The sequence below is a fragment of the Phyllopteryx taeniolatus genome, chromosome 4, assembly GCF_024500385.1.
Source record: "Phyllopteryx taeniolatus isolate TA_2022b chromosome 4, UOR_Ptae_1.2, whole genome shotgun sequence".
Lineage (NCBI taxonomy): Eukaryota > Metazoa > Chordata > Actinopteri > Syngnathiformes > Syngnathidae > Phyllopteryx > Phyllopteryx taeniolatus.
The window spans coordinates 30958191-30982361 of record NC_084505.1 but is presented as its reverse complement, the minus strand read 5'-3'; the positions used below and the strand labels follow the sequence as shown (position 1 = coordinate 30982361).

General features: G+C 41.4%; 2 protein-coding genes across 3 annotated transcripts in view; both read left to right on the top strand.

Annotated features, from left to right (window-relative positions):
- The first annotated feature begins 393 nt into the window (after positions 1–393).
- On the top strand, positions 394–20998 carry cfap52 (cilia and flagella associated protein 52). 2 transcript variants are annotated; one of them, XM_061771627.1, is made up of 15 exons: positions 394–528; positions 1134–1214; positions 2764–2963; positions 3339–3475; positions 4776–4904; positions 5186–5282; positions 5752–5868; positions 5964–6064; positions 7185–7355; positions 9594–9742; positions 10284–10429; positions 11599–11750; positions 12673–12778; positions 18227–18338; positions 19744–20998. In XM_061771627.1, exons 2-15 carry the CDS (start codon positions 1160–1162, stop codon positions 19923–19925), a joined length of 1854 nt encoding a protein of 617 aa, XP_061627611.1. In that variant the 5' UTR covers positions 394–528; positions 1134–1159; the 3' UTR covers positions 19926–20998. The 2 variants fall into 2 exon arrangements, with proteins under 2 accessions (XP_061627611.1, XP_061627612.1); XM_061771628.1 differs by having other exon boundaries at positions 461–528; positions 1675–2963.
- A 1595-nt stretch (positions 20999–22593) lies between these two features.
- usp43a (ubiquitin specific peptidase 43a) overlaps positions 22594–24171 on the top strand; it is a 69340-nt gene continuing 67762 nt past the window's right edge. Inside the window, exon 1 of the mRNA XM_061771626.1 lies at positions 22594–23378. Coding sequence (XP_061627610.1) covers positions 22788–23378 — 591 coding nt within the window. The 5' untranslated portion in view covers positions 22594–22787. The remainder of the gene's footprint in view (positions 23379–24171) is intronic.

The window sequence follows — 24171 nt, the reverse complement described above, 5'->3', positions numbered from 1 at the left end:
CTCTGTTTTAAGCCAAGTTATATATATTAGTGAAAGATCACGAAGACATTTAACATAAACCAATATCCTCCTGTCATTGTTACTCATGAGTTGTCAAAATGTTCACGTCCAAAACACATTTTGGATAACTCGTTTTCAAATCAGAAGTCAAGTAAAATAGTATGTTCCATTGTTGCTATTTTTATTTTATGTTTTTTGTAAATAGGGGTTTGGTACCAAAAACAATGCTTGCAGTATCTCAACATTATTAACAGTGAAGACAATTTGCAAATTGGAAAAAGTTGTAAGTCAAGGATAACTAGAAAATAGATGCATTTTGTCAGCATGGGAAATACGGGATGGGGGCTGGACTAGCAGGGCGCCCGTTGCTAGGCAACGTTTGTTAGTGGTCATAGACAACGACCACGTTATTTTATTATTATTATTTTTTTTTCACAAACGCCCTTTCTGGAAAACATGTCAAATTAAACATTTAACTTGAAACATAGTCTTTTCTCACTTGAGTTCCAGGCGTTTGGTGACTGAACGGTAAGTTGATTTGCAACAACTTCGCACTCAGCGGCTCGTATTTTGAGTTATTCGAGCTTATTTAGGCGCACGGTAAACGTCCAATGAAAGTTGTACGGCTAGTAATTCGCAAAATGTGCGCATATACGTTACAAAAGTAGCCATCATGGCCATGCAAAAAAAGACTTTAAAATACAGTACGGTGCAGGATTTATATTTGGAACATGTATTGTGGTTGTCATGTTGAATTGCAATGCGGGGTGTAATAGTCTTTCCAGTCATTTCGCTCCACGAAAGGGATCAAACGTACATGACGTTGCATTCGGATGAATAGTCACACATATATAAACATCACCGAGAAGCCGGATTCACTTCGGCGTCATTTTTATTTCCAAATGACGTGCTTCCTATCGCCGTCAGAAGCTTCTTAGGGACGTCACATGGACCGCGTTTACGAGTAAAAAAAAGTCATTGGCTTCCACCTGTGGAAATATATATATATATACAGATATATGGATATAACTTTATTTTATATATAAATATATATATATATATATATATGGTCTAAGGCCTTTTTAGAGACATAAAAGATTGTATTTTTAATTTGAATCCTATTTCATTATCAGTCATTGTACACTGGATTTTCGACAAGATGGAACCCAAAAATGTTGCACAGCTTGAACTGGCGGCGGTTTCCGGCTTCAACGGTAAGTTCTCCAACAGAGAAAATTTTATGTATTTTATTTGTTTTTAAGTGCATTCTACATGATACAATTGCTGAAAACAGGAAAAGACAAGTAGGTACACCATTGTGAAGATATAGTTAAAAAAAAAAATTCATTTAAGTTTTATTATTTATTTATTTACAATTTACACAACAGCTTGGTGTCGTTATTTAAAATCCCAAGTTTGACGGTGACATCGCGGAAGTGCCCGCCGCCAATCTGCGTGTTAGCCCGTAAACTAGCTGGTCACTGGCTAGCGGCTCTTGTCCCAACAACTGGGAACAACTGGGTGGCATATACTGTATTCTAGCCACATAAGGGCGAAAGAAGACAGAGAATCCATGGTCACTTTAGCTCCAATGACCCTCAGAGCACATGGAAAGGCATCAAGTGCATCACAAAACTACAAAACTAAGAATGAACAATGACCCTTCCCTGGCAGATGCCGTCCACCAGTTTCTTGCCCACTTTGAGGACCCCAGCAACAACACCCCCGGGCGCCAGACTCACAGCGCCATCCGATGACACGCTCCTCAGTTTTTGAGAAACTGATCATGGCACAGATCAAAAACTCCGTCAACGTCACCGTGGACCTTCACAGTACGCCTACAGGCAGAACCGTTCCACTGATGATGCTGTCTCATCAGTGGTTCACCCACCTGGAAAACAAGAACTCCTTCGAGCGCCTGCTTTTCCTGGATTTCACCTCCGCCTTCAACAACAACATCTCACAGACCCTGCTGCCAAAGCTGGACATTCTACGGCTCAGGCTATCACTGGGGAACTGGGTCCTGGACTTCTTGATCAATAGACCGCAGACTGTCAGGATCCACAACAGCGTCTCCTCGTCCATCAGCCTCAGCCTGGCGCCCCTTCCTTTTCACTCTACTGACCTACGACTGCTTCGCGAAACTCCCGAGTTATCATATAATGAAGTTTGCGGGCGATACAGCAGCAGTGGGACACATCACGGACAATGATGAATCCAAGTACAGAGAGGAAGTAGAACATCTGGTGGACTTCCCACCACCACTGACATCTTCACCAGCAGATGCCGAAAGAGGGCCCTCTGCATCGTCAAAGAGTCAACCCAGCCCACACACTCGCTCTTCCATCCTCGCCCCTCGAGCAGGAGGCTACGGAGCATCTGGTGCAGGACCACCAGGCTGAGGGACAGCTTCTTTTCAGAAGACTGTTAAACAGTGCTCTGTAGCCCTGACATGAAGCCTATTCCATTTGTATTATCACTGCGTCCACATCCTCGCTGCATTTGCATCTTCGTACACACCCACATCTGTAGATAAGTATTTTCTCTTTTTCATCTTATTTTATTTCATCTTAGTTTCGTATTCTATTTAAATTACACTGGATAAGTCTCTGGATTCATTAGACTAATCTGATGACTGGTATACTATGCATGTACTGTAAATAAAAGTGTAATGTGATTTATTAAAAAAAACAAATAATGTTTTGAAATGAGAATAAGTGAAGTCAAGCAACATGATCCGTGTGCTTCCCTTTGTTATTTCAGGACAAGTACATTTTGGCATGAGACTTCATCCGGACAAAGAGCACCTCATCTACCCTCTGGGATGCACCGTAGTCCTGAGACGGATCAAAGACGCCAAGAGGGTCTTCCTGCACGGTCACACCAGCGATGTATCCTGCGTCTCCATGTCTAAAAGTGGGGTGTATATTGCCTCTGGACAAATCAATTACAATGACTTTGAGGTAGCCCCCTTTCCCCAACACCACTATGTCATTTCTAGGCATCATAGACAGTAAAACACCCCTGTTCAATGCCATTTTTTGGGTGATAAAACCATGTGCGCACACTTGTGTGACCACATTATCTCATTTATTTTAATTGCCCTTATTTAAAAAGATATCTAAAAAAAAAAAAAAAAGTAGTTGTACAGGTCGTAGTTCACATTAATGATGGAAAAAGTTTTGGAATGGTGTACTGTGTCCTCATTTATTGATATCACAAAAACCTGGCATTCACACAGGGGTGTATAGAGTTTATATCTACAGTATTTCCTTCGAAAATCATTTTGGAATTCCCTTTTAATTCCCACTTTGAACATGCATATGGTATTTTCCTAGGCCGAGATAATCGTCTGGGACTACGCGGAGCGATGCCTGTACACTAAGTTTGTAATCCACGAATCCAAGGTGGAGGCGTTGGCCTTTTCTCCCAATGACAAGTATCTGGTGTCCCTCGGGGGTCAAGATGATGGAAGGCAAATCTCATGTTTGTTGAGTCGAATGGAGGAAATGTGGGGCTGTCTAACATTGAAGTGTGCATGCAATTATATGAAATCTCTTCACGATGAGTTTGAATTTGAATCGGAACATTGCCCGTGGAAAATAAGGGAAACATAAAAATACAGTGGTGCCTTGAGATACGAGTTACTGGTCTAATGGGGTTTTCGAGATACGAGCCGTCGTTGAGCCAATTCTTTTGATACGAGCGCTGTATGGTGGCAGTGAACTCAACTCACTTCACAGTATGTAGTAAGTCGCAAATAGTGAACTGTTATTCAATAAGAGGCTTCAAGCTGTTTATTGGCTATTTGCTAACTGTCAAACTAAACATAAAATAAGAGAATTACATGTATATGTAAAACAACCACATAGCATTGCCTTTCAGCCTGCTAGCTTAGTGCAGACGCTAAATAGTATCTATGATGCGGTGCTATAACTGTTCAAGCAACAGATTGAACACAAACAGTGGAGTAACACATGTACGAACAGTCATATATTCTTTATCTTCTGGAAAAAAAAAGACTACTCGTAGTGCTGCACTGATGAGCTGAAGCTGTTTGGACATCTCAATAAACAGTATAGACGTCTGTGTGCCTTATACTGCCCCCAGTGACCGAGGCGCCCATACCAGAAAGAGCAGCACAATGGCCGTTTAATTCAAAAAGAGGCAGTGTGACAAAAACTGTTCAATTTTTTTAATTATGTCATTGCTGTATGGTTTTATAAAGTACAATAGAGAATAAAACAGAGATTCCATCAATTTTTGTTTTTTTTCTATGGGAGGCGGGAACGGATTAATGGCATTTCCATTTACTTCAATGGGAAAAGATTATTTGAGATGCGAATGTTTTGAGTTATGAACGTGGTCACGGAATGAATTAAACTCGTATCACAAGGCACCACAGTACAGTGAACCTGCGCTATTCACGGCTTATAGGGGCCGAGCCCGGACGCAAATAGCGAAAATCAGCGAGTAATTGATGTGCACCCAGAAAGGTTTGTAATTACATATAGATGCCACAAGATGGTGGCAAAACACTTTTTTTCTATGAGACAATAGACTCCTCCCCTCATAGGTACTGTATATTAGCGCAAATATTTAGACTCCCCCCAAAAATCTGCGACTATACGGGGGTTCACTGTATATAATTTTTATTTATTTTTTGATTGTTGAGACTTTAGCGAGAAAGTTGGCTCAATTGAATCGAGAATTTTCCCACCACTGGATAATTTCATCCCACTGTAGCATTTGACAGTTGTGTTTTTTTTCCTCAGAATACTCTTGTGGAACCTTACGACCAAGCAGGCCATCTGCTCGGCTCCAGCGTTACCTTTGAGTTTGTGTCACCGCCTCACCGTCAAGTACTCCAACACCAACGACAACATATTCGTCTCTGCCGGCAGGTGGGTGAACGATGTCCATCTTCTCTTTTTGGTTTAATTTATCTGGATAATAAACCCCCCCCCCCGCCCCCAAATTTTCTTTCATCAATGCAAAGATCTTCAAGGCTTTTCCCCCAAAATCAATTGTTTTGAGTTTTGGCTTCAGTTGTTCTCATCCAGATAGATTTCTAGACGGCGCTTGAGCCGTCATAATTATGAATTATCTTCACCTTGTAAACAATGACCAACGCGCTGTAATTTTGTGAGCTTTTCCTAGCTGTTGTCTTGCTGTGTTTGCGCAGGGCAACATTGCAGCTCTGGGAGCTGGACGAATTCAACAAGATTAAGCCTACAGACTGTAAGATGCGCAAGATGAAGAGGACGGTGAAATGCATCGAGGTGTGTATGACAAGCGCCATTTAGACAGAAATAAAGCCATGCCTACGAGGAGACTGCCTTATAACGGCACCGTTCTATGTTGCATTTTCTAGCCCTGCAAAACCAAACAACTCCTATGTGAAATCCACCAAAAAAAGCTGTTATTTCAGAAACTGACGAGCACTGTAAAGCCTTTTATTGCAGTTCCTCCATTGAAACCAATCACAAGTCCATACGTACAATAGTTAGGTCGTCGTTATTTCTCGTTAACTCACTGCTAATCGAGCTTCGATTGTGCTAGAAAATGAGTGTAAATAGGATCATTGCGTGAAACAGTCGAGAGAGATGATGTCACAAAACTCATCGGTGAGAGTGGCGTTCAGGTCCGTGTAGTCTGCGAGATAACTGACTGTAATATGATTGGTTGTTTGTCTGTCTGCGCCATGTGATTGGCTGGCACCATTTTTTTATTTTCTTTTTTTTCAACAAGTTCGCACCGGACGATGAGTTCATTTTCTGCGGCACTTCTAGTGGAGACATCTTGAAAATCAACACCAAGACAATGACTCTGAACGACTACGGTCCCGTGAAAACTAAACACAGCCTGGTGAGTTTCCCCCCACAGTGTATGAAACTCTAGTCCTGGTGGAAGGTTGGAGAACATTTTTCATTTTTAGGGTTTTGAATGTTTGTCATGCACAGGGGGCCAATGTACTAAAGGTGTTAAGTACGGGTGAACTACTTGTTGGGTCCGGATTTGGCACCTTGACACTGTGCTCCACGACCAGCTTCAAAGCTCTCAGGTGAGTCCACATGGAGTTTTATTTCTACAAGTGGTATGCTAGACCGGTGGTAGTAAAAATTAAGGATACAGGCAGTGGACCACCGCATATTTGCGGTTTGGCAATCTGCGCATTGTAAAAAAAATGTTTTTTTGTAATTTTATTTTTGGGATGGGGAACCAACGGCCGTTTTTTTTTCGCGAAATTGCTTATTGGTGGTATATCCCCGCTTATTCACGTATTTTGGGGTTAAAACAAATATTTTTTTCCTAATGCAATTACAATGGACGTCAATTGTTCACGGATTTTCGCTATCCGTGGTGGGGCCCGGTCGGGTCCCTATCCACTGTATTGGGCTTTCAGGATGGACTATAATAGTAAAATGAACAACAATTTTTTGATCGCTAAACATTTCCAAGGACATCCACTTATTTGCCTTTCTGTCACTCTTCCAGTCTCTCTGTTGCAACCTGCTGATGAAGCTCTATAATAAACATTTTTTTTTTTTTTATTTCGGTTCATCCTGAAATTTCCCATCAAACCTGATTAGCACTAACCTTTTCCGAGTAGCGTACATTGTTCTGCGGCTATTGAAGGGGGACAGGGACCGAGCCCTGCCGCAAATCACAAAAACCTATGAGTAACTGACACCCAGAAAGTTTTGTAATTGTCTATAGGTGCCTCAAGATGGTGGCAAAGCACTTTTTAGGACTAAATGACGTTCCCCCTATTTGCTTATTATATATTGCCTCGGCCCCAAGATGCCACTATTAGATGTGGCTTTGGCCCGAGCACAAAAATTGTGAATAGGTTGAGATTTTGAGCGACTAACGAAGCATCTGTTCCCACCCAAAAATGTGCAAATCGGCAAATTCACAAATGTCCGGGATTCACTGTAAATAATTTATATTGTATGAATGGCAACAGGGGGGTTACACAGGTTAAGTGTGCCTTCTGCCATTTTGTGGAAGAGCATTAATTTTGTTCTACCTGTCACAACACGTCGCTGGCATAGATAGATTAACGAAGATGCATTATTTGTAGTAAATAATAATTTTCCAACTAATGAAGTGATCATTTTCCAGCGCAGTGGTTGGGAATCGGTGCTGACTGACTCCTTCCCTCTTTTCTTCCACATTAGACACGTGCAGATGAACAACGGGGTGACCTCCATCGCTCTCAAAGACGACGGCCGCCACTTTTTCGCCGGCACGGACGCGTCCGAGATCTACTGGCTGGATCTGAAGGACTTCAAAGCCGAGCTCGTATCCACCAGTCACCACGGCGCCGTCAAGGACGTCTCCATCGCTTTGTAAGTGGTAAAGTCACAAATGAAAAGAAAGGAGCTATAGTCTCAATGACTGTATGATACGTATTATATACCAAGAAGCACCATGGGTGTCCATTTCGATTTGCACTGAAGAACATGTTGATTAGACCTGAAGTGACTCATCTAATGTAAACTTGGGCTGCTAATTAAAGACAGTTTCTTCCTTATCAAATTACAGGAAGTAAAAAAACAACCCTGTGTGTGTTCTTCAAATTACAGTGGGATTTAGCATGTGAGTTCAGTACCCGCTATCCACACAAGAGGGCGGTAGAAGCACACATTTTATCTAATGGACCGATAGAGTGATCGACAACCACACCACATTAATCTAATGCAATATAATGAGTTGAATAGAATAGAATCACATTGAAAATGATATCAACCACATTGATTTAATATAATGTAATATGGTATATAAAGTTTTCAGACCCCCTTAAATTTGTCACTCTTTGTTATATTGCAGCTATTTGTTAAAATCATTTAAGTTCATTTTTTCCTCATTAATGTACACACAGCACCCCATATTGACAGAAAAAAAACTGTTTTTGCTCATTTATTTAAAAAGAACAACTGAAATATCACACAGCAATAAGTATTCAGACCCTTTGCTCAGTATTTAGTAGAAGCACCCTTTTGAGCTAATACAGCCAGGAGTCTTTTTGGGAATGATGCAACTAGTTTTTCACCCCTGGATTTGGGGATCCTCTGCCATTCCTCCTTGCAGATCCTGTCCAGTTCTGTCAGGTTGGATGGTGAATGTTGGTGGGCAGCCATTTTCAGGTCTTTCCAGAGATGCTCAATTGGGTTTAAGTCAGGGCTCTGGCTGGGCCATTCAAAAACAGTCACGGAGTTGTTCTGAAGCCACTCCTTTGGTATTTTAGCTGTGTGTTTAGGGTCATTGTCTTTTTTGAAGGTGAACCTTCGGGCCAGTCTGAGGTTCTGAACACTCTGGAGAAGGTTTTGGTCCAGGATATCCTTGTACTTGGCCGCATTCATTTTTCTTCGATTGCAACCAGTCCCACTGTCCCTGCAGCTGAAAAACACCCCCACACCATGATGTTGCCATGCTTCAGTGTTGGGACTGTATTAGACAGGTGATGAGCAGTGCCTGGTTTTCTCCACAAATGACACTGAGAATGAAGGCCAACAATTTCTATCTTGGTCATGTGGGCTTTCATGTGTCTTGCACTGAGGAGAGGCTTCCATCGGGCCACTCTGCCAAAAAGCCCCGACTGGTGGAGGGCTGCAGTGATGGTTGACTTTCTAGAACTTTCTCCCATCTCCCGACTGCACCTCTGGAGCTTAGCCACAGTGATCTTTGGGTTCTTCTCTACCTCTCTCACCAAGGCTCTTATGGAGGCCACTGTGCTCTTAAGAACCTTAAGTGCAGCAGAATTTTTTTTTTGTAACCTTGGCCAGATCTATGTCTTGCCAGAATTCTGTCTCTGAGCTCTTCAGGCAGTTCCTTTGACCTCATGATTCTCATTTGCTCTGACATGCACTGTAAGGTCTTATATAGACAGGGGTGTGGCTTTCCAATCAGTATAATCAAACAAAGCTGGACTCCAGTGAAGGTGGAGAACCATTTCAAGGATGATCAGAAGAAATGGACAGCACGCGAGTTCAATACAAGTGTCACAGCAAAGGGTCTGAATACTTATGGCTGTGTGATATTTCAGTTTTTCTTTTTTAATAAATCAGCGAAAATTTAAAGAATTCCGTTTTTTTTCCTGTCACTCTATGAGGTGTTGTTAATGAGGGAAACAATGAACTTAAATGACTAACAAATGGCTGCAATATAACAAAGAGTGAACATTTTAAGGGGGTCTGAAAACTTCCCGTACTCACTGTATGTTTAAATAATAATTTTTTATTATCCTGTAAGCTGATTGCATCCTGTTTGACTGTAGCTTTATTATAGTGGATTTTCATAAATATATAACGCTATATTCTGCGTAAACTATTACAGAACATTAACCCACTACTATATGGTTTCTTTTTTGGAATTGTAGAATTAGTTTATAAACAAAACAAATGCACTTCGTCATAAATCGTGATTATATTTGGATTGGAACTACATACGACAAGGAATGTCAGCCGGACCTAATGCTTTTCCACCTAAAGGTTTATAACGCATCGTCTCAGATTTTGTTGTCGTCAGCTATAGATATTCATCCCCACCTTTTTGTTGCTTTTTTTTTTTTTCTCTCTCGTCATTAGCGGCTCCTCAGAGTTGTTTGTCACCGGGTCAGAGGAGGACATCAGGGTGTGGCACATCGACAAGTCCAAAGAGCTGCTGAGGATCCCGGAACCTTGCCTTACCTGTCACTCTGTATACCTGATGGTTGACGGACACAGCATCATCACGGGTAGCAATCCAAATGAAACAGCTGTGAGGTGGTTAGCACAAGCCCAGAGGTCCTACAAGGCCTACATAAGTAGCTCATCAGTGATGGGACAGTGTGATGTTGAAATGTCAACGTTTGCAGAGATTTATACAAATAAGTTCCTACCTTGCTAAAGCATTGTGATAATTACATTGCATTGTATTGTGAGAATTTTTTAACATGACCAGTGTCTTCACATAGATGAATAATCACGAACAATAACATTTAAATAAAGATAACTTGCGCAAACTTATTTCAGAAGTGTGTTTCAAACTGGTAGCCCAAGAAGTAGCTCTCAGTTTCAAAAGGTTGGTGACCACTGCTGTAGACAAACATATGGAAAGCCGTTTGAACATTTATTTGATATCAATTTATTTGAGCGCAATTCAGCAGATTATAAAAACGACAAGGGCACACAAGTAGAACGACTGTGTGCTGAATCGTGTCCAAAGAACGTGCTTGTTTTGGGAATGTGGGCGATAAAATTGCATTTCATCAAGTGGGTTTTTTTTTTTCTTTTCAGGGTGGAACGACGGGAAGATTCGCGTTTTCGCCCCGCAGAGCGGCCGCCTCATGCTAATCATTCACAACGCGCACCGGAACGGCGTGTCGGCCATCAAAGGGTCCACGGACTGCAAGAAGATCGTCAGCGGGGGGCAAGAGGGAACGGTCAGTCTTGCATGATGATGATACATTATAATCTAGATATACTGCGAACAGTGGACACTCACATATTTGCGGATTCGCCTGACTGCGGATTTACACACACGCACACACACAAATCACATGAAAACAAAACCCCCAAAAAGTTTTTTTCTTTTTTGGGGGAAGAACCAACTTTGAAAACACTTAGTGGCAGTTTATCCCCGCTAATTCAAGAATCTTTTGAGTTAAAAAAAATAAAAATACAAATCTATGCAGTTATAATGGGCGTCAATTATCTGCAGATTTTCGCTATTCACGGGGGATAGGAACAGCGAATGGCTGTATTACTGTATATACAAAATATATACAAATATTAAGCTCCTGTCATATTGGGGGCAGTCGCCTTCAAAGTAAAGTTCCAACCTTGACATTTAACAAAATTGAACTATGGGGAACATTAATTCGCAACTATTTGATTCTTTGTTTTGTAAATGTTTTTCTGAATGGGATGATTTTTTCTCAACTCCTGTTTCCATGCCAATGTTGTGCATTGGTAACCAAAATGTAGCGATAGCTCAGCTTACCTTTGCTGATGTCATGTTGTGCTTCTTTAGACATCAGAAAAGTTGAGTCTAATCTTATACAGTAACCCCCGTGTATTCATGAGAATTTTGTAGATTTTTGGGAACCTGTTCTCTGTTAGTCGCTGAGGGGAAAAAAAAAACAAAACAAAAAAAAAAAAAAAATCACCTATTCACTGTTTTTGTGCTCAGACCAAAGTGTCTTGCAATTCTGAGGTTCTGGGTTCAAATGAATACTAACAATAACAAGAATTGATTAGTTGATTGTTAAATTGATGCAGTTTAATATGCCCATGATACGGAGGAACAGCGTACGAGTGTGTAGTGCGTCTGCCTCACAGTTTGGAGGTTCTGGGTTCAAATCTCAGGCGGGGGATATGAAATGGCGATCCTCTGGCTGCAGGGTGTACACTTACCCTCTGTTCCACGCCCCCCATAATATATGCACCCTGTGATTGGATGGGGGGCAATGTATCGAGTAGTCTGCCTTCGCCCGAGTCAGCTGGGATAGACTCCAGCTTCCCCGGTGACCTGAAACAGGATAAGCGGTATAGCAAATGGATGGTCTGTTAAACCTCAAGTGACGTAATCACTTCCCTGAATCTGATATAGGTTTGCGTTTGGGAGCTGCTGAAGCACGGCCACCGACGGCTTGCGTTCTTGACGGAGCACAAAGCCACTGTCAAGTGTGTCCAGATCAAGAGCGATGACAAGGAGAGCGTCACTGCCAGCATGGATGGAACCTGCATCATCTGGGACATTGTGTGAGTTGCCTCACAACCGACCAACACATACAAACACGATACAAAATGTGTGGGAAATTCAGCCGTCAGGTGGAATTACACGATGGAGCTTAAATGCACTACGGTGGTACTTTGAAATATAAATGACCTGAGATAAGTTTTTCGAGATGCAATTTTTAATTTTTTTGTTTCGGCTTGTGAGCGGAAACGTGAGATAAGAGCGCTGTATGGTGGCAGTGAACTCAACTCACTTCACACCAAGCAGGACTTTGGCAGACAAGGAACAATTCTTCAATAAAGAGACTTCACGCTTTTTCATGCCACACCCAGTTGAAATTTACTCTTAAACTAAATAGAAAACAAAGAAAATGGCACTTTGTGTATTTAAAATAACGACAAAGCGTAGCCTTTCAGTCGGCTACCTCCATGCTAACGCTAATTAGCATCTATGGTTTAGTGCTATAGGCCTTTTAAGCAACGGATTGAATGCAAACTGCACAAAACATGTAGACAGACAGTATAACAATACTCACAGTCATATATTCTTCATCCTCTGCAGAGATTGACCAATATTAGTGTTGTACTGATGAGCTGGGAGGAGTTTAGATAAACAGTACATATATGTTTGTCAGATTAATTGCATGCACAGTTTCAAGACTCCCATTACCACAATTTTCATTGATTTAACTCAACTTCAGTGCACTCAGACTTTGTCGCTGTCCAAAAGAAGGAGTTTACAACATTTTTTAGTCAACACTTTTCAGTGGAAAAATACTATTTAGGGTATTGTTATTGCTGTTAAAAAGGGTCATATTTCAACCGACCAATGTGTAAGAGTTAAGTCTTTTTTTTAGTGAATTAAGGCTTTATCAAACTGTCTTGTTTTTTTTTTCCCCCTCAATATTCAAAAGCAATTAATGTTCTTTTCCACCTGCTTGTGTAGAAAATTTGTGCGGATTCGGAAGATAATTACCAAAAACTCGTCATTCAAGACCGTGTGCTACCACCCTGAAGAACACCAGATTGTCACCAGCGGCACTGACAGGAAGGTTAGTTTCGCCAACGTTATTTCCATTCCCCCCCTCAATGTTTAGCAATGGACTGACTCTATTTTCCGCCAAAATATGTCATGTTGAGACACAGAAATAAATCGTAGGTAAACACACGCCCGCTAATTTAAATGGCTCATTATTGCATCATAATATTTTCCACTCGCTGAGCTGAGCAGAAGCAAGAAGCCTGCTGCTGTGCTGCGATTAGCGCAGCCTCCCACGGCGGCCAGTTGCACAATAACACACACACAAACGCACGTCCGTAGATTAGTTAGAAAAGCCGTATTTCTCGGCTCGTCGTAAATATGCTGGCTTTGTCCTCGCTCCCCGAAGGTGTGTGCACTTCATCCACATCCCCTTTAACCTGAGCACACACTCCTCTCATCAGACGCGCCGAGAAACATAGGTGGATTAAAGTAGTCACAAACTATACTTTAGTGTAAGTACAGATACTGGTGTAAAAAGAAGGCTACGTTCACACTGCAGGGCATGACGCCCAATTCAGAGTTTTTTGGTAAATAGCATCTTTTTATGTAGTCGTTCACTTTATAAAAACAAATGTGACTAGTGTGGATGGAATGAGTCTGTGACATCACATTGCGCATGCACACACGCATGAGCGCCGTGCGTTAACGGAAGTAAATATCCCCCCTCGTGTAGGTCTCGTCTTGACGCGTTTGTGGGAATTCCAAGGGAAAAAAAAAATCGGAATTGTACTTTTCACATCGAGATGTAAGAAACCTGATGCATGTTACATTGGGCAAATGTTTTTTAAAATTGTTTGGACTTCATGACTTCCCGCCACTGCCGAGAGGTGACGATATCTCGCGCTAATTAGTGCGACTCTGAGGAAGGATGCATGCAGGGCAGCGCTCGTGCCTTCCTGCGCACGGATGTGCCGACGCCAGCCAAATCCACCATCTGTTCATCCCGGCACACAGGCACTCTGCCTGGGGGGGGGGGATGAATACGTCCATATCGGGCCTGCTTAGCTCAATGCTTTAGAAATACACTAAAGAGATGTGAGAGCTGTCCAGTTGAATATCGCAATACGACTGAATTGTGCCCAAAATTGAAGTCATTAGAGCTCATGGTGCATCCGATTCACTGCCTTGAAGCTAGAGGGTTATCCTGGGCATCCATCCGTTCATGTTCTATAGCGCTTGTCCTCATTAGGGTCGCGGGTGAGATGGAGACTATCCCGGCTAACGTTTGAGCGAGAGGGGCGGTACGTGCTGAAGTGGTTCCTAAGCAAATCGCGGGGAACCTGCAGACAAACAAGCATTCACACTCACATTCGCAAAATTTCCAGTCTTCAAGCTAACACGCGTGTTTTTGGAGTGCGGGAGGAAGCCGGGATGCACCGGGGAACATGCAAACAAAAGGTCGCAGTCGAGATTTACCTGGGCATATTTTAAAACATTTCCCCTTTTGACAATCGAGAAGTTTAACATTCAATACATTTAAACAGATCATCTCACAATAGTCACAGGCATAGTCATTTTCTCTATCCTCTGCGAAGAATGACTCATATTTCTGTGGCTATTTCCAAAGAATTGAAGCAAAAAATTTGCAAAAACTGTTTCATTCGTTTCACTCTAGTTCATTACATCATTAAAAATCCCTCACAATATCACAGTTCATTTATTGTAGATTCAGTGCATATTTTTTAAGGTTACTGTAGTGCAATTACTCACCCGCACATCTCTGACAGTCAGCTTTACTGACCAACTGATTTAAATGGGGCAGCGCAGTTGACTCACAGACGGTCAATTGGGCTATTGTTCTTAGCAGATAAAGAAACCTTACTTAGTACCTTATCTGTTTCAAACCCAAACTACAGTCATAGTTTTATGGAAGAAATTCCCTAATACCAACCTTAGACTGACAAATAGCTAATGTACACACTCATAACAATATGGATAGGAACACATGTAAGTGAGGAGCAAGGTTTAGCTTGATTTTCTCCCAACTACACTACATTTTTGTTGCGTTTTGTTGTTGTTGTTGTTGTTGTTGTTGGGGTAGACTGGAACGGCTTGCCATTTGAATTCATTTCACTGGGGAAAGATTTGCGATAAGAGCGTGCGAACCACTAGTCCCACCATGCTGCCATCTCCCTTCTCCCTTACTAATAAAGATCAGTCGTGCAATCTGTCATTAGGATTCAATTCTCATTTCATGACTTGATCATTAACAATATTAGACGTCTTTCAAATGAAGTGGAGTGATACAGGATGCCGTGCACATTTCATAAATGAAAAGCTGTTCAAGTGGACCGTATTCCAGAATCCTTGAAACAACGGAAATCTGAACGCAAACAGTACAGCAACACATGTAGACAGACAATATAGCAGTACTCATACCCTCTTAGCCCTTCCCCTTTGTCTTAGCCCTTCCCCTTAGCCCTTCGTTTGAAAGGCCAAGATGAAGGGGCAAAATTACTGTATCACAGAGACACACTTATTTACAGAACACACTTGACACTTGAGAAAATTTCCATATTATGATATGATAGTGTGATTATTTACATTTAGGTATGTATATGTATGTAGATGTTTTTATTTGAAAATATTGAAATATGTATATGGGAAATGTATAGAATATTTGATCATAAAGACTATATGTAATATATACTATTTCATGTATAATATAAAATAGAAATAATATAATGTTAAGAACATAAACAACATTTAAATACAGTATCGACATTTTAACTGGAAAGGTGTAAAAGCAAGATATTTCTTGCTTCAATCTCATGTCGTTTTTTGTTCATATTCCTCTAAAAGGAACTTTTTAATTGCATTTTGTGTCCGTTGCCATTTTGGCACTGGGCTTGTCGTTCTGGAGTGTCGTGTGCTGTTGTAAAAGACGGTTGCCTTGTCGCGTCCCTCTGGAGGCGTCCGGTTATTTATTACGTTGACCTCATTTGTGTTTAGTAAAGCCGATGTCAGATGAGAAAATTCACAGGGAGTCACAGCTGATGGCTTCACGCCGGTGAAATTATTAATTACTGCATTACATATGAGGCTCCATCTTAACTCAATGGAAAGCGAACGTCACAGTATACTCAGAAGCAACATTATTAGCAATGCTACTACATTAGCTACGTAGCTTCTGAATGTGACTTAGCTGTCTAATAATTCTTTCTAATCGTTCATAAAATCCAGTACTTTGTAGTGAAGTGCGTAGGCTGCGAATGAGTCACCGTACTCTGACGGTAGACTAGCGATACGCGAGCTCGTCATAACGAGCCGTTCAACCAACAATTCCAAACATGGATTATATTTACGATGATAAAAAACACGAGTGTCATTCGTACGAATATCAATAATTATGCTCACTTACATTTATGTACTTCATTGTCCGTTCCGCCGTCCCGTACACCTCGCTTTCAAGTGAGCTCCCCGACCACCCTTGGTTTCAAGGACCCTACACCCCTTCGTCTTACTCCTTCCCCCAGGAAATGGTATACCGCTTAATTCTCGTGCACGCGCAAAACCAAGGGCTAAGGCGAAGGGGAAGGGCTAAGGGGTAGAATTGGGATTGGGCCCTTTGTCATATGGTCTTTATCCTCTGCGTAGAACATCTAATTTTAGTGCTGCACTGATGAGCTGTGAAGAGTTAAGACGTCGCAGTGAACAGTATAGACCTCTGTCTGTCTCATACTGCCCCCAGGTGCCCAAGGCGGGCACACGAGAAGGAGCGGCACATTGGCCTATCAGTTGTCGCAGTGTTAAATTCTATTTAATTATGTCATTACTCTATATATTTAAGTATTATAGTAATAGTAATAATATGAGTGCTATTTTTCGTCATTCAAATTCACATTGCACCAATTTTTGTTATTTTGGTGGGTGAATGCTGGAACGTACAGTATTAATAGCATTTTCCTTCCTTTGAATGAGAAAAGACGATTTAAGATGTGTTTTAAGTTTAGGCGTGGTCAGTGAACAAATAACTTCGTCGTTTAATTTCACACTTTATGCGTGGGCAGGCACTGCAGAGACACAGTTATTTGTATACAAACAATTAACGAAGTCCATTTTCCATAATGTCCCCTATAAATGAATGCTGTGACGGCTGCACTATTAAAACAGCAGACTGATATTAACATTAACTTTAATTTTTTTTTAGCTAAACACTGTTTTCATTATGCGATGAATCCCATCACGCCACCCTTTTTTCATTTATGTAATCAGGGTGCCCTAAATAACAAAAAAGGATGCTTTAGTGTGCGCCACGGTGATGTTTTTGTCACCTTTGCTATAAATAACCACACACAACAATTGCCTTTTTGTCAGACGTTTGTCGTACTTTGATAGTTGTAAAGCCTCAAGGATGGTTATTAAATTTGGCTCCTGTTTATCAAACATAATTTCAACCTAATCATTTTATACAGGCTGACATGGTAGAAGATGACACTTTTTTATTTATATACCATCCGACTAAAGTATTGAGAGAAGATAATATAACAATAATAGCGCAACAGCACTGATGAGGTGCCACATAAAACAAATGTAATGGTAATGGTTGTAACCGTGCAAGTCTGGAAAAAAAACAATTACAAATGCCACATTTCCTCAAATGATGCCCTCAGCTCAATAAAAGCCCTTCCCCAAATTAATTGGATGTTGAATTGTCCACTTGAGCAAACAAGTGCGGCACCTCAAATAAACACCCCCTTTCATCCTCTGAGGGAAAAAAATAATCATCAAGTAAATGCAGTAATATAGAATACATGCAATATACACTACATGGGAAAAAAAATATTTTATATTATTTAAATTGTCGTTGTTGAAAAAAAGACACTAAAACAGCACTTATAATATGATTAAACAGTAATGTAAAAATGTGTGCAAATAATTCGAATATACTGCTGTTGAGTAAGCGAAGACCAAAATAATATATTTTTTATAGTTTTCATACAGTTTAGTGACTCAATGATGTGAATTAGGTATTGTAAAAAAACAAAAAAAATTGTGAACAATGAATTTAAAAAAAAAAAAAAAGGCTGCAAGCTTTTTAATGTCACTCCCTGTTGAGGTTTACTATCAAACTAAACATCAAACCAAGAAAATTACACATTGTGTATTCCAAACAACTTCAGTGTTGCCTTAGAAAAGTCCGCTAAGCGTAATGCTATCAAACATTGCAAAACACCATTAACATGCTAACGGTGAGCATCAAGAGTGGCGGTTTTAGAAGCAACAGATGTTTGAACACAAACGGTGGAGAACACATGTAGACAGATAACATCATACTACTACCATGTGTTATTTTTTGCAAATGCGGCCAAGCATACCTCCTGTCGATAATGTCTGATGTCTACTACTGGAAAAGGAAATCGGAATTTGAAAAGATAGTAAGAGAGAGCAAATACATCTCATCCAGCTGTCTCCTTATTGCCGCTTTCAAATGAATAACTGCGGGCTACCTGTTCAGATCGTCTACTGGGACGTGCACGACGGGACAGCGATCAGAGAGCTGCAGGGCACGCAGACGTCGGCCATCAACTGCATGCACATCTCCCACGACGGCAGATTCTTTGTGACAGGTAATGTGGACCGTTACGCAGCTGCTCGCTCACTCCCTTGCCGCTCTGTCGTGCGACGCGCACTGATTGAAAATGCTGTCACTAATTGTCTAGTGTGTTTTATTTACATTTCAAATCATTTCTACTTGCTTTTTCTGCGTGCCTTCACTGAGGAGGTTGTGCTGATTCAGTCGTGTGGATTTCTTTGTTTGTGTGCATATTTCTGTCAACACTTTTGAGGGTTAGGTCTTGCACGTTGATTAGCTCTTACAATGCTGAGAATTGCTCACCATAAAAGAGGATTTCATTTGAATTAAATTTGATAATTAGAATTGAATTAAAGTCCTTTTAAAAAAAATTCTTAAATAGCCATGTATTTAAATACCTATATAATAATAATAATAATAATATATTAATACATATATTATATAAAATAATTATATATATACTTATATTATATTACATAATTATATGTAATTATTATATTAAATAATTAGATAATGTAATATATTTGAAAAAATATTTTTATTTTGTATCTGCTGGTATTGCTATTTCACTGGTATTGCTATTTCAGAATTAGGTGAAGTTCAAATTACACTCGTATCGCAAGGCACCAATGTATTACGTTATATGTTTTTATGTATTTGTTATAGTTATCATTTATATATTTTATTTTATTTTTTATTCTACCTTGTATGTTTTTGTTAGTTTTTCCTCATAATTATTAAATAATAAATACAATAGAATACAATTCAAATGAATTGAGAAGCTGGTTATACCCTGGAGTTATCGCCAAAAATTTAAATAAAATGAATAGAATTACAACTAAAATAACTACAAAATAAAAGAAGCTAAATTAAATTGAAAATGTAAACAAATGAAAAATAAATTTTAAATTACATTAAAAATACATGAAAAATCTACTTATAAATTGAAATTGAAATTACGCTAAAAATTAAATGGAAAAAATAATCTAAAATTACATGAAATCCATATTCAAATTTAATTAAATCCTTCTATTCAATGTTTGGTCCTATGTGGGATTTATTCCCTCAGACCTGCATAATATTAAAAATTCTATGAAGTCTCAACGACATCAGCTGTGGTACCGCTACAATGATTGACATGTGAGGCCATCCTATGAATGCATAGTGAATTGTCGGCCAACCACTGCATAGTACAATCGGACTGATTGAAATTGAAGCGCAAGCCAAAGCAGAGTGGAGCAATGCATGCCGACTGCAGTCTCCCTCGTTGTTCATCAAACACTCTTATTTTCATTCCAAAAACATGCATGTTAGGTTCAGTAAAGAATCTAAATTGCTCATAGGTGTGAATGAGACTTGCGAGACGAGCGCTATAGAAAATGGATGATTTTTTTTCTTCTCTCAATTAAAAATAATATTTGCTGACTTTTGTGTGGCAGGCGGCGATGATAAGCTGGTGAGGGTGTGGGACTACATGAACGGGACGATCACCCATGTCGGAAAAGCTCATGGCGGTGGAATCACCAGCGTGGAGATCTGCTGCAACAACAGGATCCTCATCAGCACCAGCTCGGACGGAGCCATCATGCGCTGGAGGTTCCCTCACCCGATCTTGGAGTGATTGAGTGTGTCGAGCCAGACGAGCAACACTCGCTACACTGCCCTGAGGCGTTGTTGTATACATAAGTCACCGAGAACTAGAATGGACTAACTCCAGGGTCTACTTCCAAGCATGTCACCTGGTGTGTTTTTTTTTTTTTTTTTTTTTAAATCGCTGTAACGGGTACGCTTGCACTGACCATCCGAGCGCTACGTCGTAATAATTTCAATTAGAAAAATTTCTCCCTGGAGGAGATCAATAAAATAACCTGAACCTGAATTTCCGGTTTTGTGGTTATCAGATTTTTTTATTTTCCCATCACATTGCTTTATTTCTCCTGATACCAAACAAGCTTTGAAACTGTTTACGCTTTAACTTGCATCAACGTCCACAGAAATAATATTATTTTTCTTTACAGATATTAAAAAGAGTGCTTCGTGTTGGAAAAATGTCCCTTTTGTCAAAATGTGTATACTTCAAATGTTCAACAATATAACATAATGAGCCATCAAACTGTGTGGCTCAGCTGGTCCATATGTCTGCTGTCCCTCCACCTGTCTCAAGATTCTTATTTCTCATGCAGAGCTGTACAGGCGATGTAAAGCGACCTTGACAAAATATTTGCAACGTGTAAACAAAAGTTTCCAACATGTCGCTAAATGACTGCTTCTGCTCCTTTCCAATGTGAAAATGTTTCCGCTCACATTGCTTGTTTGATGGAAATAAAGTGGCTCGGTTTCGAGACCGAATCGTTAGTTAATAACGATTTTGTAAACTAGCTCTTCTCTTTTTCTCTATTAGTGGAAGCAATGTACAGCAACTGCTTTATTAAAAGAAAAAAAAAACAACCTCAGGGGAGTTTTGACTTTAGCAACTCCCCTGTTCACGTTCCTAAAAGGCAACCGAACAAACTTCTATAAAAGTTTACTGAGCAGATTTAGTACATTCCCCTTTATTATGTACTGCCTTTGTGCATTTTCCAACAATAGCAAAGTAAGAGCATTAGGGAAATTACGGAAACGTCGGCCCTGACTATCTGTTCCAATAAATCAGCATATCTGGCCCACTAAATTCAATCTTGGGGCGGCGGTGAGCTGTGAAATTAAGGCTCGAATGATTAGAATCGGAGTAGAATGCGCCAGATGCCGGCTTCCCGTCGACAAACCAGAAGTGCACAAAAGCTCCATTTTTCTATTTGTTGGAGTTTTTCAGCAACGGCAGCCTGAATGTGAGTGAAGTTATTTATAGGCTCCGTCGTCAAGTGTGTTTTAGACAAGGTGTTTCACGCTAACGACAGTGCGGCTGGAGATTTGGAGATGCCCATATAGGCAGTCGGTGGATATCAAAAGGCTACACACCCCTGTTCATATGCCAGGTTCTTGTGACAAAATAAACCAATTTAATGTGGTGTCTTGAGATGCGAGTTTAATTCGTTCTGTGACCACACTTGCCCTCCATAATATTGTACTTCATACAAACATACAGTAATGACATTCATCGCGACGTCTCAATTCCTTTTAGCGCATCAGTACAACACGAATATTAGCTGTTCTTCACAGAGGATAGAGTGACAGTACTGTTATACTGTCTGTCTTCATGTGTTGTTGCACCGTTTGTGCTCAACCTAGAAGCGCACTGATTCCTCGACAACTCAACGGTTATCAAATTAATCAATAATGATTTTTGATGATCAATTAATTGTTTCGAGACCCTGTTAAAATTGTCCAAATCCTCAGAATTTCTGCCTCTCAACAGTAAATGCAATTCCAAGTTGAAGTTGGCGCTCAAACCAAACGTTAACCAAAGAATTACACGTTGTATATGTAATAACCAAACTGTGTCCGGCTAGCTACCTTAATGCTAGAATATAATGGAAAATTCCATTGACATGCTAAGAGTTAGCATTAATAGTTGCGGTTTTACACAAATGGTGGAACAACACATGTAGACATAACTATACTCACAGGCATATACGCTTTATCATCTATGAAAAATGACTAAAATTACAGCAACTAGTTGAAGTTTATTCTTCGTTTGTGTCTGCATGACAGTATTTTACAGTACTGCCTCCCGGTGGCCAAGGCGGGTACACCAGAAGGAGCAGCACAATAAATTGGATTGACAGCATTAAATCCTGATGCACAAACATTCTTTTTAAGTATGTTGTTACTCTGTTTTTTTTCATCCATCCATTTTCTGTACCTCACGCGGGTCGCGGGCGTGCTGGAGCCTACCCCAGCCATCTTTGGGCGATAGGCAGGGTACACCCTGAACTGGTCGCTAGCCAATCGCTGGGTACATGTAAACAAACAACCATTCGCACTCACATTCACACCTATGGGCAATTTAGAGTCTTCAATCAACCGAGCACGCATGTTTTTGGGACGTGGGAGGAAACCGGAGTGCCCGGAGAAAACCCGAGCAGGCACGGGGAGAACATCTTTTTTTTATTTTTATTTTTTTTATAAAGTACAATATTATAGTGCGCTGTTTTTCCTAAAAAAAAAATAATAAAAAAAAAGTTCGAGCGTGGTCACGGAACGAGTTGAACTCGTATCTCAAGGCACGGCAACTCCCGGCCGGCTGTCGTTGGCAGGTGTACCTAATGAAGTGGCCTCCGTGTGCGTTTCTTTTCTACCGCCGGGTGGGTTGTGGAGGGCGGGCATCGGAGGGAGCGACGGGAGCACCGGAGCAGTAGTAGCAGCGAGGAGCGAACCACATGCTTTCCCGGTGCCGGTTGGGTGCCCCTTTAGCGGCGGCGATGTTTGCGGAAAGACTGGAGGAGGAAGACTAGACTGTCTGGCAGACAGGTGCACCTCCTCTTCCTCCTCCTCTCCAGTAGCACAGCGAGTGTTCGTTCTGTCAGGTGCAGGCATAGCAGCCATGGAGAAGCCGCGATTCAAGCCCATGAAAGCCAAAACGACCAAGCGGAAAGAGAAGCCGCACCGGAGCGGCACGTTCACCCGGAGGAAGTCTCTTCGTTCTCTCGCTCATTTCATGGGCAGGATTCTGAAAACTTTGAGCACTTTGGCGCACTTCGGCGAGGGGCGGCCGCCGGAGCCCGGGGAGGAGGAGGAGGACGACGACGGCGGCTTCGGGCGAAGCGACGCCGGCGGCTTTCAAGACGAAGCCCCGGCGGGTGTTCCCAGGGACGGCGCCGCGAAGAAGAGCTCCGCGCTGTCCCCTCACGGCTCGGTCAAGGAGCGGCTGTCGTGGTGCTACGGCGACAAGACGCCCGGGGCTCTGGGGCTCAAGAACCACGGCAACACCTGCTTCATGAACGCCGTGGTGCAGTGCCTCAGCAACACCGACCTGCTGGCCGAGTACCTCGGGCTGGAGCGCTACAAGCCGGACGTGTTGGCCCGCAGGGTGAGCGGCGAGGCCGCCAGGGCCGAGGTGACCGAGCAGCTGGCGTCGCTGGTTCGAGCCCTGTGGACGCTGGAGTACACGCCGCAGCTCTCCGTCGACTTCAAGGTGAGTGTCTCTTTTATCCTTTTCACATATTTCAACTTTTAATACAACACCAGCCGTCGCATAAAAGGGGATTTTTATTATCTTTTATATTTGTCCACTGTCTTCAGTGTGCGTAGTAGTAGTCACGAGACTCCACAGGTGGGTCGGGATGGAAGGGGCGTGGTCAAAGCAGGAAGTAGCCGGCTCTACCTTCAACTACATTCCAGAAAATTCAAATCAACAAATTTCATACCTGCAGGACTGCTGTACTGTATTGCAGTAATTGACGCCCCCCCCTCCTTAAAAATGTTTATAATTGCTTATAGTGATAAGTTTGCCACACAGGGGCGTCACTAGGTTTTATGGATTGAGGGGGCTTCGCCCCCCCCAGCAGTGTTGCACCCAGAAAATATTGTGTCAGGGCCACCAGGGCACCCCGCTGGAAAACCTATCGTCCATCATAAAACACTATAGTGTGGTCGCTACGTTTCATCTACGGGGGGTGGTCGAAGCTCAGAGTTTTTATACATTTTTTTAAACAAAAAAGCCCTCCGAAAATACGTCGGCGTACCGACGTTACTGATGCCAAAAAATATGATCCCAAAACACTGCAATGTGACAAGATTTACCAATAACTTAATCATTGGTTCTTAACTGTTGTCACTCTGTGACCCGCCTTGTTCTATTGTCGCCAAGTCGCGACCTAGTTTTACAGCAGTTAGGAACAATAAAGAAATGTATTTGTTCGAAAATAGCATTTAGTTATCGTACTCTCACATGTTCAAAGAACCTTTAACAGCACATTATTAAGAAA

Excerpts from the sequence above, each read along its gene's own strand:
- cfap52 (XM_061771627.1), top strand. The coding sequence starts at position 1,160 with ATGGAACCCAAAAATGTTGCACAGCTTGAACTGGCGGCGGTTTCCGGC. Across the intron at positions 5,283-5,751 it reads GGACGGTGAAATGCATCGAG|TTCGCACCGGACGATGAGTT; the intron begins GTGTGTATGACA and ends TTTTTCAACAAG. Across the intron at positions 5,869-5,963 it reads TGAAAACTAAACACAGCCTG|GGGGCCAATGTACTAAAGGT; the intron begins GTGAGTTTCCCC and ends TGTCATGCACAG.